The sequence below is a fragment of the Natrix helvetica genome, assembly GCF_964273705.1.
Source record: "Natrix helvetica genome assembly, chromosome: 4".
NCBI lineage: Eukaryota > Metazoa > Chordata > Lepidosauria > Squamata > Natricidae > Natrix > Natrix helvetica.
The window spans coordinates 141141635-141156708 of NC_138550.1; the positions used below are offsets into that span (position 1 = coordinate 141141635).

Here is a 15074-nt window from a genome sequence, read left to right on the forward strand (position 1 = left end):
GGCTGCTGCGTTGCTGCTGCGACAGCGCAACACAGCCATTCGACCCTGAGGCTGTGCCCAGCTCTTCGGGAACCCAGTCACAAGGGAGCAGCCGCCCGGCAACCCAAAAATAATAAGCCCTCCCCTTTAATAAGCCCAAGGCCATATTTCGTGGGTCAAAAAAATATAAGCTCCTGGCGTATTTTCGGGGAAACACGGTATTATTAGGAAACTATTCATTAAAATATTCTTTGTAATATCAACTTTTAACATTTTCCCTCTTCTGAATATTTTATCAAAAACGAGAAAAAGCAAATAATTACTTTTACTGTATAAAAAGGATGTTATATATGATTTTTTCTCTTTTTTGTTCAAATGACTTAATGGATTGATGAGATTGTTATTGTTGCTTGGCACCCTGAGTCTTTGAAAAAAGTTCGAGTTTCATCTAACACTTAAGAAAAAGGTGTATCCAAAAGATCAAATCTATAGGGAAGGAAATTAGAAATTATTTCAGAAATTCTCTCTGAGGTTAGTCAATGCTGATGGGATTTGATAATTCAAAACTCACTTTTTGCTATATGTAGTGAATTTTAGTTGTGCTGCTCTCATAAGTATTTGGAAGGGGTTACACAATGCATAAACACAGAAAAAAGGACTGTCTGGTTACATTCTAGAAATAAAATGCAAATGCACGAAAAGATTGGGTTCACAAGGATTGTTTTTATAAATTAGGCTAAGCATGGTTTGCTTAGGCATAGTTTGTTGAGTAAATTCATGGAAAAAAAATTAGAAGAGAGAAATACAGTAATATTTGGGGAGGGGGGAAGAGGAAAATTATTTTTGTATGGTACATTATTTAAAAATAAAACCAAGCTGCAATTTAGTAAAACAGGTAAACATCCACCCTAGTGTTATTGACTAAATATCAATTTCTTAAACAAAACACTAATAAAGAAAGATAAAACAAAGTGGAAAAAAGTATTTTTGTTACCTCCACTGGGTGAAATTTGAGGATTGCAGTATTTTTCCGTAGATGCAAAAATGACTGCTAAACCGATTTCTGCCTCTGAGATTGTTCTGTAGTTCTTCCTAACAGAAATAAAATGTGCTATCAAAAAAGTATCATTCATCTAAAAATATCCAGAAAATCATTTAAAAACAGACTTTCACCCAAAATTCAGAGTAGCAACAAAACATTCATGTAGGCTGCTAGATCTTTCAGAGTAGCAACAAAACATTCATGTAGGCTGCTAGATCTTTCAGAGTAGCAACAAAACATTCATGTAGGCTGCTAAATGCTTTCTTGAAATACAGGGGATGGGTTCATTTTTTAATGTGTAGTTTTAAGTCTACAATTCACAACTGTGCCAGTTTTTAAAACTTAAGGGCTCTCATAAAAAAATTAAAAATTATTTCCTGTAATTGATTAATATACTGCTCCACTGCCGTCTCTAAGCAGTTTACAGAGTCAGCATATTGCCTCCAACCATCTGAGTCCTCATTTTACTGACCTCGGAAGGATGGAAGGCTGAGTCAACCTTGAGCCGTTCAGAATTGAACTCCTGGAATGAGCAATGACTTAACCCTTCAGTACTGCATTCTAACCACTGCGCCACCATGGATCTTTCTTTTAATCAACCAATTGGGGTGGGTGGGGGTTACTTATAATTGGACAATTATATCCAAAGCCTTGATAGCAAATGAACACATATTTTCAGGCTACAGGAGGCTACAGGAACCTTAATATGTTATATGGAACCTTACAACGTCAAGCCTATCCGTCATCTTCAAAGTTTATTTTAAAATATTTCTAAATTTTATTCTGTAAAAATACATTTCACCGTACAACTGATAGTGGGTTACATAGCAAAAACTTTCACAATTCGTACCAAATACAATAAAAGCTAATCTAGAATACGTGGAGCAAATTGTGCGATGAAATGAAAAAAAAAACTCTTAATCAAATTCAAATAGTACTTTCTTGCACAAGTTAATAAACTATGGTGTACGATGAATACTTCCTTTATGTTTTTAATTTTGCACCATATCACAAAATGTTGATGGCTCAGCAATTTTCTGTTTAAATTATAAACAGTAAGCCACACCTTTGCAAGGCAGCTGTGATATTATCATTCCATTTTTTGTCCAAGGTAGAAAGTGATGGTTGGGAGTTTGTAGATCCTACTTCAATCACACAAGTGTTAGATGTTACTAAAACAGCAGCATCTTCTGTTTTGTCAGTCAACAGTCTTGCTTCTCCTCCTCCAAGCTTAATTGCTGAACTCAATTTTGCATGCTAGAATGAAATTAAATTTAAATAACTAAGCTGGTATTAATGTGCGATAGATAGAGTCATTAAAAAATTAAATATTAGAACAATAGAAAGAGGTTCTCTAAGTTGCAATAAAAATGTTAAGTACAGTTACGTGCTCAATTTACAACCATTCATCTAGTAAACAATCAGTGACTTGCATCTGTTTTTCACACTTACAACTATTGTAGCAGACCTAAGTTTACATGATCAAAATTTGGATGCTTGGCAATTGGTTCATATATATGACTGTTGCTGTGTCCCCCAGTCATGTGATCACTGTTTGCAACCTTCTGACAAGCAAAGTCAATGGGGAAGCTAGATTCACTTAATAATCATTTAATACTAACATAACAGCTGTGATTCATTTAACACGAAAGGTTGTAAAATGGAACAAATCTCACTTAATAACTGTCTCATTTAGCACCAGAAATTTTGGGCACAGTTGTGCTATATTCTTTTGTTCTGTCTACGATACCTTCTTAAAATTGCTACCTACCATGTTTTCCCGAAAATACAACAGGGTCTTATATTTTTTGGACACACGAAATATGGCCTTGGGCTTATTAGAGGGGGAGGGATTATTGTTTTGGAGTTGCCGGGTGGCTGTTCCCTTGCGAGCGGGCTCCCAAAGAGCCGGGCACAGCTTCAGGGGCAAAGCAGCCATGAGGTGACCATGCTCACGAGCAGCCATCCAGCAAACCCCCCCTCCAGCTGAGCAGAGCACCATTACTGACCTAGGGAGTATCCCTAAGGCACCAAGCCATGTGGCGCTCTGCCCGTCCCCCAGCTCCTGCGGCTTGGCACATTCGGGATACCCCCTAGGTCAGTGCATGGAGCTCTAAGTGGCTGGAGAGGGGGGTTGCGCGAGCGCCTGCTCCGCCCCCAGCTCTCATGGCTCCCAACCTCACCATGCCCTGGGCCAGCTGTCTTTGCGGCCGCCACCGAGCTCCGAGCAAAACTTTTTAATAACCATAGAAAACACTCCTAGAGTGGCCGCTGCTGGAAGAATCGGAAGCCGAATTCCGGAGTTTGGAAGCCGGACAGGATACCGCTAGGCCGGTGAGCAGTGCTCTGCCTTGCCGGAGGGGGGGAGGGGTTGTACAGGGGGCTTATTTTCGGGGCAGGGGCTTATATTTTTGCCCACCCGAAAAATGTGGCAAGGCTTTAGTTTCAGGACAATTGAACTTTCGGGAAAACACGGTAGACAGCTAATACACCCTAATAATTGAGTGCTGTATAGTACATAAAATAGTATGTGTAGGTAACATAAGAGAAAATATACATATGCAGAGCATAAAAGTGCTCAAAGTCATAAGCATAAAAACAAGTCCCGAATCTTTTTTTTCTTTCAAGCGATTTGTTATTGGACCCTTAAAAACTGCATGTTCTTTTGCCTTTGATTAATGAGTGAAACTCAATAGCTAACTTTAAATAAACCAAAGCCAATATCTGATTGAAACTCAAAGATAGAATTCTAAGAAATTTAAATACCTTTCCTCTTAGATCATACATATTGTAGTACATATATGCAATTATCTACTAGAGAATTGATTTGTTACCTGTCTTTATAATGACCATAAACTAAACCTAGATTTCTATCAAATTTTAATATTATATGCTTTGGTCAAAGTTACTAACTTAATTTTTGATCATATTCATGAGATCTATTGAAATAAGAAGCTGGTTCCATCTCTTCAAAACTCAAACATCAGCTAGGAGAATCTACATGAATCAGCGAGGGGAATCTACATGACACCTCAGCTATTTGGTCTGTGTGAAGGGTCTTTGGGGATAATCACGTATGTACTCTACCACAATCATTCAACCTACACTAAAATTTAGTCCCACTCATCATTCATAGGAGGGGAGCCATCATTTTTTTAACTAGAGGTCTTACCTGATTTTTTTCCACATGGGCAAGAACATTAAGGGATAGATCCCTTAACAGATCCCTAAAAATGTTTGCTCCTCGGTCCTCGTATTAGGGAGGGGCAATGTTATTTTTAACCCAACACTTGGCACTTTAAGACCTGTGGATTTCAATCCCAGAATTCCCCAGCCAGCATAACTAGGATTTGAAGTCCACATGTCTTAAAGTTACAAGGTTGGGCATCCATAATCTATATTATAAACAGAACTTCTGTCATAAGGATAACTTTAATTCTTTATCAAGTTTTGATTAATACTAAACCATCAACTTGTTTTCTTGCGATTTTTCACATTGCAAGTACCTCCTCTGACATTATTTTTTTTTCTCACTGAAAATGACAGTATTATTGAATTTCTGGTGATCTTTCATCCATATACAAATCAATTCCAACCGCACTTAGCCCCTTGGCCTAGACAGGGCTTTGAATAGTGAGCCATTTACCTGCTTTGCTGTTAGAAACATAAAAAGTTTTCCTCTGAAAATAGTTCTTCTTCTAGGACACTTGGTCAGATCTATATTTTCACTCTCAATACTTGGTTCACCAACTCGTGGAAAAAATCTAAAAACAGAGGGAATTGTTATTAAAAAAACATAATTTATTTATAAAGAAAGCCTTTCTTTAAAAACAAAGTAGCTTTTTCCTCAACCTTTCCTCAACATTTAGAAGTGTTATAATATAAAAACTTTGAACACATTCTCTTCTCACCATCTCAGAGGGATGTATTACATCCCAGATTGAGATTCTATTTGGCATCATCCTTTGTTTTGGGCACGTTCTTAAAGCAAGCCTTCGAGGAACACAAAGATTATTACTCCCCATCAAGTATCTTTGTATCTAAAAGTGTTTATTAGATTCACAGTAGTCCTTGCTTTATGACCTATTATTTAGCAACCACTCCTAGTAACATCAAATCTTCCCAGGACTACTTATCACCCAGATTTGAAGTAATCCTCAGATTATTTCCAGTTTCCAGCAAATAATATGTCAGAGTTTGTTGCAGCAATCACAATCAGAAAGCACACACAGGTAATTGATTCAGCAGGATTCATTAACTTCTCTTTATATATAACACATGAAATAATTATACAATACCAAAAGCAGGTTTTCCAATGTGGTAAAAATGAGAAATTTTAAGTAGGTACAAACGAAGGCAGAGGAGAGAACAGTTTCAGTTTCAATTCTCAGCACAGCACTCAGAGCTAAATCACACTTGTTGCTCACACACCAAATACTGTTTCAGTTTCCACTGGCTGACTTAGTTGCAATGCCTATTCATTGGCTGACCTTGTTACCATGTCTCTGCCAAGTCATGAACTCTCATATTCTGACAGAATATCCATTGCAGACAACGGGTTTGCATAACAACCATGGTATTTGGTTATTTATTATTTATTAAATTTGTATGCCACCCATCTTACCACTAAGTGACTCTAGGTGGCTTTTACGTCATTAAAAAGGTCGTAAAAATGAGGCAAAGTTATGTGGTGACCTATTTAACCATTGGTACATCATAAGATCGTAATTCCGAGCTCAACTACAGTCATGACATGAGGACGACTTTGTATCCCATCTTTCTTCAGGAGCTCAATTTTTCTCCACAGTTAAAACACTCTGAGATAGGTAAGACCGGGAGAGTGATTGTCTCAAAAACCACCCAAGGTTTTTCTGTGGCTAATGGTGAACGAGAAGTCAACATCTTCATCATTATACTAGGAGGGATTACATGATGTACCCACAGTATACCATTTATCAAAGGAAAAGTTGGCGGATCTAAAAAAGATATGTGATGTTGAAATTTAATTAAAGTGTTCAAATATGGGTCCTCTGTAGTGATATAAATTTCAGATTTACCGTATTTATCGGCGTATAACACGCACAGGCGTATAACACGCACCTTCATTTTCAGAGGGAAATTTCAGGAAAAAAATTTAAATTTCAAATAAAGAACTTTGAAGCATCTTTTCCCTGAAGACTCGTGTTTAGTACATTCAGATGCTTTCTTTCCTCTTTCCCTCTTACTTGTATATCCTTCCTTCCACCCTCCCTTCCTCCTTCCCTTCCTTCCTGCCTCCCTTACAGTTCCCTCCTTCCTCCTTCCTCCTGCCTGCCTGCCTTCCTTCCCTCCTGCTTATCTATGCTTCCTTCCTTCCTTGCACCTCCCTCCCTTCTGCCTGCCTGCCTTCTTTCCTCTTTCCCTATCCTCCTATCCTTCCTTTCTCCCTCCCTCCTTCCCTGCCTCCCTTCCAGTTCCATCCTTCCCTCCTTCCTTCTGCCTCCTTCCTGCCTGCTTGCCTTCTTTCCTCTTTCCCTCCAGCGTGTCTGCTTTTCTTTCCTTCCTTCCACCTCCCTTCTGCCCTCCTGCTTTCTTTCCTCTTTCCCTCTTGCTTGTCTATCCTTACTCCCTCCTCCCCTCCTTCCCTTCCTTCCTGCCTCCCTTCCAGTTCCATCCTTCCCTTCCTTCTGCCTTCCTGCCTTCTTTCTTCTCTCTCCTGCTTGTCTGCTTTTCCTGTGTGTGGTGGGAGAGAAATTTGAAAGGTCTTCTGCTTTTGGAACTCAGAAATACCCCCCCACTCCCCTTTTCCTCCAGCGAGCACGGAGCTTGAAGGAGGAAAAGGGAAAGGAAAAGCGTGAAAAGGAGGTGGGGGGAGAGAAATTTGAAAGGTCTTCTGCTTTTGGAACTCGGAAATCCCCCCTCCCCTTTTCCTCCAGTGAGCACGGAGCTTGAAGGAGGAAAAGGGAAAGGAAAAGCGCGAAAAGGAGTTGGGGGGAGAGAAATTTGAAAGGTCTTCTGCTTTTGGAACTCGGAAATCCCCCCCCCACTCCCCTTTTCCTCCAGCGAGCACGGAGCTTGAAGGAGGAAAAGGGAAAGGAAAAGCGTGAAAAGGAGGTGGGGGGAGAGAAATTTGAAAGGTCTTCTGCTTTTGGAACTCGGAAATCCCCCCCCTCCCCTTTTCCTCCAGTGAGCACGGAGCTTGAAGGAGGAAAAGGGAAAGGAAAAGCGCGAAAAGGAGGTGGGGGGAGAGAAATTTGAAAGGTCTTCTGCTTGCCGTGGGCGGGCCGCATTTACATAGAGCAGGGAGGGCTGTTAAAGGGCTGTATTAAACTGTAAAAACATGGCTTCTTAACATTATATCGGCATATAACACGCATACATCATTTGCCCCCTATTTTTCGGGGGGGAAAGTGCGTGTTATACGCCGATAAATACGGTAATGATCAAATGTGACCAAACTGTAACATTTAAATTCATAGGAGTTTTTCTGCTGATAAGATATTATATACATTGAAATTGGATACACATATATTCATATTTTAGACAATATTATTTACTGCACAAAAAATATTATAAAGTATTATTTAAAATCTTTGTTAGTATACCTATCTCCAAGAAAGCTTGACACTGTCTTGAAGATATTACTGTAGAGATCTCTAGAGCAACTTGATGAAATTAAGCCAATGATATTCTACAATAATTGAAAATACCTGGGTGCCGCCCCAAAGTGCACATAGCCCCGTATCATAAATGTAACATACACACTGCAAATTGAAATCTATATTAAGCTGAGTTGTATCCAGCCTGTAAGAAGAAATAAGTGCAAATGACAAAGAAAATATATGTTTCCACTGTGGTTTATGGAAGGGCCAGGAAAAATGTTTTAATTATGTAATTGTCCTTATAAAGAAAAGAAAATGGGAGAATATAGGTATAGGTAATGACTATTTTAATGGAAGTCCTGTAAAGATTCTCAAGACAGAAACAATTGTGACCATATTTCTGTGAAAAAGTTAAAGATGTCCTCTAGAACGTAGACTCCCAATTATTACATGGATATGTAACCATGTTGTTCACTTGGCAGCAAGGCAAAAATGTTTTGCTATTGCATTTTTCCAGGACATTCTTCAATTTTCCAGTCTAGCCTGATATTATCTGCTTATCTTCAACACCAGTCTAACCAGGGTTAATCCTACTTAGCTTTTAAGACCAGACAAGATCAGCCAGATGCTGTCATCTGAGGCTGCCTGATAAGTGGAAGTTTGCAAAGTCAAATGTTGTAACCTTTAAATCCCATGAACCCATCATCAGCCACTCCAACCTCACTGGAAGCATTCGCTCATCCGAATGGACAATTCTGTTTAATTGACCCAACTTTGAAACATAGTTTTAACTGTAATAAGTAGTTTATACTGTAACAGTCCTTTTTCAAATCAGACCATTTCAATTATTAGTAGAACAACCTTTTTTTTAGAACACTTCCAAAGAGATTGCAGTAGGAAAGCATAATATTTAATCCTCAAAACATTGTGTATCCTTCGTTCAATAACCTTCACCCAGAAAGAGGGTGGTGGTACAAGCTAAGTCTTTTGATTTCTCACAATGTTCAAGAATATAAATCACATTGTTTTGCAGGTTCTGTTGCTTTCTCAGTGGACAATTATAGCATACAATGTAAAGTGGAATATTTCTGTTTCCATGAAGTACTGACTGGGAGTTGTAGAAAGAGCTGCTATTAATAAATAGATGATATTCAGCTTTTTTTTTCTATTGGAACAGAGTATAATGGCTTAGTAACATCCTGAAATCTGTAATAGGGCAGGTAGGCATGAATACACTAAAATACAATCCAGGCAACTCAAGAATTATTTTTATTGCCCCCCCCCCCTGGAGATATGTTTACACTTTACATGCTAAGGATTTTGTGATGCTTACAGACAATAATAGATTATAGTTATGTATCCATAGCTCTGTATATTGCTCTCAATGATGTCACACTTTCAATTAAAAGAAGACATTCATCAAGGGATATACCTAGCTTCTAAATTGAGAGTAGAGTTTAACTTTTTTGATTGATGGGGTCTGCTTTGGGGATGTTTTTAAAAAATCTGTTTCTTTAAAGTTAGAATAAAACTCTGCAGGATATATATGTATATATTTATGTATGTATGTATGTATGTGTGTGTGCGTGCGTGTATATATATATATATATATATATATATATATATGTATATGTATATGTATATGTATATGTATATGTATATGTATATGTATATGTATATGTATATGTATATGTATATGTATATGTATATGTATATGTATATGTACATCTTTGGTTGTTCGGGTTTTCATTGCTCCTGGAAGCAGCAGGCCGGAAGCACCAGCCTGAAGATGATGAATGAGATTTCATCGAAACGTCGTGAAGATACTACCAATTCTACGCGGGAGAAAACCCGAACAACCAAAGATGTACATACAAACACCCGCGAAAACCTCAGAAAACATATATGTATATATATATATGCCAGACAACCGGACAATCCTCAATTTACAAAAGTATTTTCTGAAATGAAAATGAAGTACAGGAGTAAAATCACCCTATCCTCATGTTGTCTACTTCAAATTTAAGGATAGTCTAGAACAGGGGTGTCAAACTCAAGGTCCGTGGGCGAGATCTGGCACACGGGGTACTTAGATCTGGTCCATGGGGCTGCCCTGGAAAAAGCAAAGGACCGGCTCGTGGTGCTTCTGCCAGCAAAAGCAGGCTTTTGAGCTCCGTTTTCGGCTGCCCCGGCCTCCTGCAACCCTCTGATGTGCTCCGTTTTCTCTGGCAGAGGTTTGCAGGAGGCCATGGCAGCTGAAAATGGAACTCAAAAGCCTGCTTTTGCTGGCAGAAGCACTCAGGCCACCACAGGCACCCTCAACAGGAGTGACTTTGAACTGGCCACACCCACCCTGGCCCTTCCAACCTGGCCCCCTAAGATCAAACACAACCCTGATGCGGCCCTCAGTGAAACCAAGTTTGACGCTCCTGGTCTAGAAATATATAATTATCAATGGTATTAAAAGCTGCCTAAAAATCAAGAGGATTTTTACCGTCCTTCTTGCTTGTCTCCCAATTTATCAAATCCAGGAGTTTCATTGATATAAGAAGCTGGGCATTTTGGATTTATAATCCTTAAAAGATACTAGAATACACATGGAACTGGATAGCATTGTCTCATTATTGATACGCCTATTGTTTGAATTAGTATTTTTATATTTTATTGTTCCCTGCCTAGATATATACTGGATTGCAGAAAGAATGCCATTTAGTAGCACAAGGCCATACGTAAATAATAGGAGAATGTAAGCTATTTTCTTATGAAAAAATAATAGAAGTAGCATTTCACATAAAATGAATTTCTGATACATTAAATAAATCTGCATACAGTGTCAAAAAAGATGCCAAACATAAAACAAATTAACATTTGTTTTTAATATTATAACCTGATAATAGAAAATTTTACTGCACTATTAATATATAGCACATGATTAATGTACCTTGGATAATTACATTTAATCAAGGCATACTTCAGTAGTTTGGAAAGCGAATGTAATATCAGCAAATGTTAACTGGTAGAGTATTATAAGATGGAACATTAAAAACTTTTTAAAAAATGAGGATGCACCTTAGAACTTATTACCTTTCAGGCAGTGGTAACTTTTGCTTTGCTTGAATGGCTTTGATTAATTCATCGAAATATTCCGGCTTCATAATTGGTCGACCACAAATCAGTGCACATATTGTCTACAACAAAAGTGGGAAATTATAATAATAATTCATAGTGGTACAGAACATGCAGCCTCTCTGATCTTCATCCGGGTTCCTCAGCCTAGTACAAACCATTCTGCTTCTAAGCTTATTCATTGATTATATTCCAAATTGAGATTCCCTTACAAAAGGAACAGAAGTCCTATAATAAAATTCTATAATCACTGTACAACAATTTGCAGTGTTTTACTATTTCCCCCAGTCAGTATCTTAATTTTACAATATTTAGGAGCAAATTCTACTACAAAAGGATTCCCATCAATATAAGTAGTCTTTGTTTAGCAACTACAGTTGACACTGGCAATTCAGGCTTTAAACAAAGTGTTGCAAAGAGCAATTATCACTAGGCTTATCTTAGTTCAAAGTTCCTTTGCTTTACAGTCTTTTTGCATCAATGTCATAACTTCAAACAGCTGCTAAACTAGGCTGTTGCTTAAACAAGGGCTACCTATATTTTCAGTTATCACTATTACATATGTGAGTTTTCTGGAAAAAATTGAACTGGAAATTTTCCCCCAAAATCTGGAAAATATTTTCATGCAAACAAATATGATTTGAATTAGAATATACATAGTTCTTGGGCTATGTCCCTAGTTGATTAAAATTTATTAGTTGAAATTAATTAGTTGAGAACGCTGACAACCCCCCCTCCCCGAAATTTATATGCAAGCAACTCTGTTAACTATCTCATCCCAATCAGTTCTTCAACTTCTACATACATATGAATCACTCATCTCCTTATAACCTGTGTATTTCTCTTCGCTGATCAAATATAAACTGATCTCTACAATTTCTTCATTGAAATGGTTTATATTAAGTTAATTATATTTTTGACATTGAAATGTCAATACATCCTACTATTATTCACCCAGAGAAATAATTTATTAAACAAGGAAGAATGACAGCTGTACCATAAATATTACATTTCTTTTCTTTTCCTTGCTGTATTACTAGCCAGCTGCTAAATATATATATAGCCACACAGATTTGTTGGGTGTGACATGGGTGGCAAATAAATTTCATAAATAAACAAACAATTGCATTATTAGGCATCCAAGCCTACATTCCTATGCACAGATCGACATATGGGATTTACTTCCTAAAAAATCTTGTGTAAGAGTGCAAATAAAACATTTCCCCCATCTACTCTTTCAATGCCCATTGCAGGGATGCCTCCATTTAGTTGCGTATCACTCACCTTCACAGTAACTTTGACTAGAACCATAACAAGATGAGTACATTCTTCGTTCCACTCATTTACTACATGGCCACCCAACTGAAGAATATTTTTATTTAAAATATTTTTCTGCGAAACATCTAAGCATGAAGAACACACTACCAGTGGTTCATATTCAACTCTGCAAAATACAACAAAACAGAATTTGATTATAAATAATGCCAAACAGCTCGCCATCTATTAGCACAGTAGTGGCAGTGCTGGGACCTAATGAAGTTGACCCTGTTTGATGTGGTTGGATAAGAAGATGAAACAAGGAGAAGGTGGTCCAGATCCAGAGTCAGGTATGGTCTTAAAGGTGTCACTCAATAGCTTAAATAGAACACTGAAGTCAAGTGACAACCAATGCAGCTCTCAAAGCCGTGGAGTTAAGCTAAAAATATCAAGATTCATCCATCACAGCCTAGGCTGATACATGCTATATAACTGTAGTTTCTGAATGCTTTTCGGGGCAGTCACATGTACAAGTCACAATGATTAAAACAGGAATTGACTAGGGTGTAAGCAACTGTGAGAAGAACTGTCTCCCCTTCCAAGAATGGTGCAATTGGCAAGCAATACATAGCTGCAAATACCATCTTAGTCACACCTTTTAAAGCAGTGATTCCAACTGTGATTCTAGGAGAACTCCTAAATTGTTGACCATTTCTGAATAAGGGAATAGAAACCATTCAGAGTCAAACACGGAACTTTTAAGTCCACGAACCTAAAGTCACTCTACCTCTGAAGGATTCAGTTGTAATACGCCCCTTCTCAATCAAACCCTGACATTCTCTAAGCAGTGGTGCAGTACATTAGCTGTTGGGCTCTGAAGTATAGCTTGAAATCCAACTTTGTGCTGGCAAATGATCTCCCTTAACATTAAAAAGAAGTAGATTGAAGAGAGATGCTTCAGGGCAGATTTCTCCTCCCTCAATACAAGTGAAGTCACATCTTCAGAAAGTAGGAAAATCACTATCAGACAGTGCCAACCACTCCAATCCATTGGAGACACTCCAGAAGGCTACTAGGATCAATAGTATTGAAATCTGTTGAGAGATCAAGAAGGATCAACAGGCTGCAATCTCCCCACACTGGTCTCTCCATGTCATCCTCAACAGTGACCAATATAATGTGTGTATCCCAGTTTGAACTCTGGTCGCCACTGAGACTCATTTCGTACTACAGTTCTAACACTTATTTGGCAATAAGATCTACTAAATCTATAGATATGCTTGTACTGTGAGTTAACCTATGTAGGGTTACCACTTTATACTTCACTTGAAAGAATAGGAATACTGTTTGTTTTTATCAACAAATTTCAGTCCTCTATAAGCTTCATAGTTATGAACATCATTTTGTGTTATACATTTAATTCATCCATAACAATAATCTATCCTGTGTGAAATACACAGCAAACTCATATTTCCCCTTAACTGTTTCAAGGTTAGAACAAATCTATCATACCTGTATTTGCTTTCAGAGACTCCAAAAGTGATTCTGTCACCAGTATTTAATGTTACGGTATTTCCCTTTTGTAGATTTTCTCCATTAACAAACGTACCATATTTTGAAGTGTCTTTTAAAGTTAATTCAGGAATTGATGAAAATTGACTCTGAAAATACAAGAAAGCTCATAGTATTTAAGGTTTCAAAGATAGCAAGCCTATTCATTATACTAGCTATACCCCCTCCTGTTTTTTAAAAAACCCATAACATCATTAAAACATAAAACTACACATTAATGTGGTTTGTTTTTACTGGTTTTCATACAAGAGCCAGTTTGGTGTAGAGATTAAAGGCATCAGGCTAAAAACTGGGATAATGACTTCAAACTCTGCCACCTTGCCAACAAAACTGCAGGCAGTCTGTATTGCTTAAATTGAGTGCTTAAGTATAGTTAGGATACCGGTAGTCCTTAACTGATGACCATAACTGAGCCCAAAATTTATGTTCCTAACAAACCCACATTTGTTAAGTGAGTTTGGCCCCATTTTATGACCATTCATGTTACAGTTAAGTGAATCATTGCGGTTGTCAAATTAGTAAGATGATTGTTAAGTGAATTTAACTTCCCCATTGACTTTGCTTGTCAGAAAGTCACAACAGCCAATCACATGACCCCCAGACACTGCAACTGTCATAAATATGAAGCATCTGAATTTTGACCACATAACCACGAGAATGCTGCAATGGTCGTACGCAGTAGTGGGTTCCGGATCCCGTTGCAACCACTACGGTTGCAATGGGGCCCGGCATCCTCCACATGAACTCCTCCACCGGCGTCCTCCACATGAACATGCGCGCATGCAGCTTACCGACCAGCAACGCCTCTGCAAGCCTCTGCGACGCTCCAGCTGCTTGGCAGAGCATCTTGCAGGCACTGTACGTGCCATGTGCATGCGCCTAAGTGCCAAAGGGTTTAAAGACAGGTAAGGAGCACAGGCGGGCGGGAGGGTGGGCCCTCCGGAGCACTGTAGCGGAATGGTACCTGGTGCTCCGGGCAGGCTCCTGTACACTCGTACCGGGGCCTACTGCCTACAACCCACCACTGGTCATACGTATGAAAAACTGTCAAAATCATTTGGTTGAACCTTGAACTGTCATTAAAAAAACTGTTGTTAAGTTGACAGCTACCTGTATTTGCCAAACGAACCAGGATATTAAGTAATGGCTTGAAATGGCCATTTGTTTGGACCAACCAGTTCAGAAGTAATAAGAGGCTATAATTGATTGAAAAATACTTCTAATCATAAAGCCAAAGTAAATGTCCAGTTAAGAGTTTTATATGAAGATGCTGCAGCAAAAAACTTTTCTAAGCAATGCAGCTTGACTGAAGAGGTATAATGAATCATATTCATCTGCAACAAGCTATCAGAATATTGTTGTCTAAAGGACATATTGTTACCTAAATGACATAAATGATATAATTTTTGTCAGTGGTTTCAGATCCAAATTACATAATTTGTGTATTTTCTATAATGCCATCAGGATGCGTTTGATATTATTTGTACTAAGTCAACAAATGTTAAATTTTTTAAAAA

At 38.2% G+C, this 15074-nt stretch overlaps 2 protein-coding genes across 2 annotated transcripts in view; both read right to left on the reverse strand.

Moving 5' to 3' along the window:
- The window catches only part of NBN (nibrin), a 35983-nt gene that overhangs the window by 18053 nt on the left and 2856 nt on the right, over positions 1-15074 (reverse strand). Inside the window, exons 3-8 of the mRNA XM_081950832.1 lie at positions 13498-13646; positions 12013-12172; positions 10687-10790; positions 4668-4785; positions 2088-2278; positions 974-1071 (exon numbers count right to left, since the gene is read on the reverse strand). Coding sequence (XP_081806958.1) covers positions 974-1071; positions 2088-2278; positions 4668-4785; positions 10687-10790; positions 12013-12172; positions 13498-13646 — 820 coding nt within the window. The remainder of the gene's footprint in view (positions 1-973; positions 1072-2087; positions 2279-4667; positions 4786-10686; positions 10791-12012; positions 12173-13497; positions 13647-15074) is intronic.
- CALB1 (calbindin 1) overlaps positions 12816-15074 on the reverse strand; it is a 53265-nt gene continuing 51006 nt past the window's right edge. Inside the window, exon 12 of the transcript XR_014175203.1 lies at positions 12816-12825. The gene's annotated coding sequence lies outside the window, so the exon portion shown is untranslated. The remainder of the gene's footprint in view (positions 12826-15074) is intronic.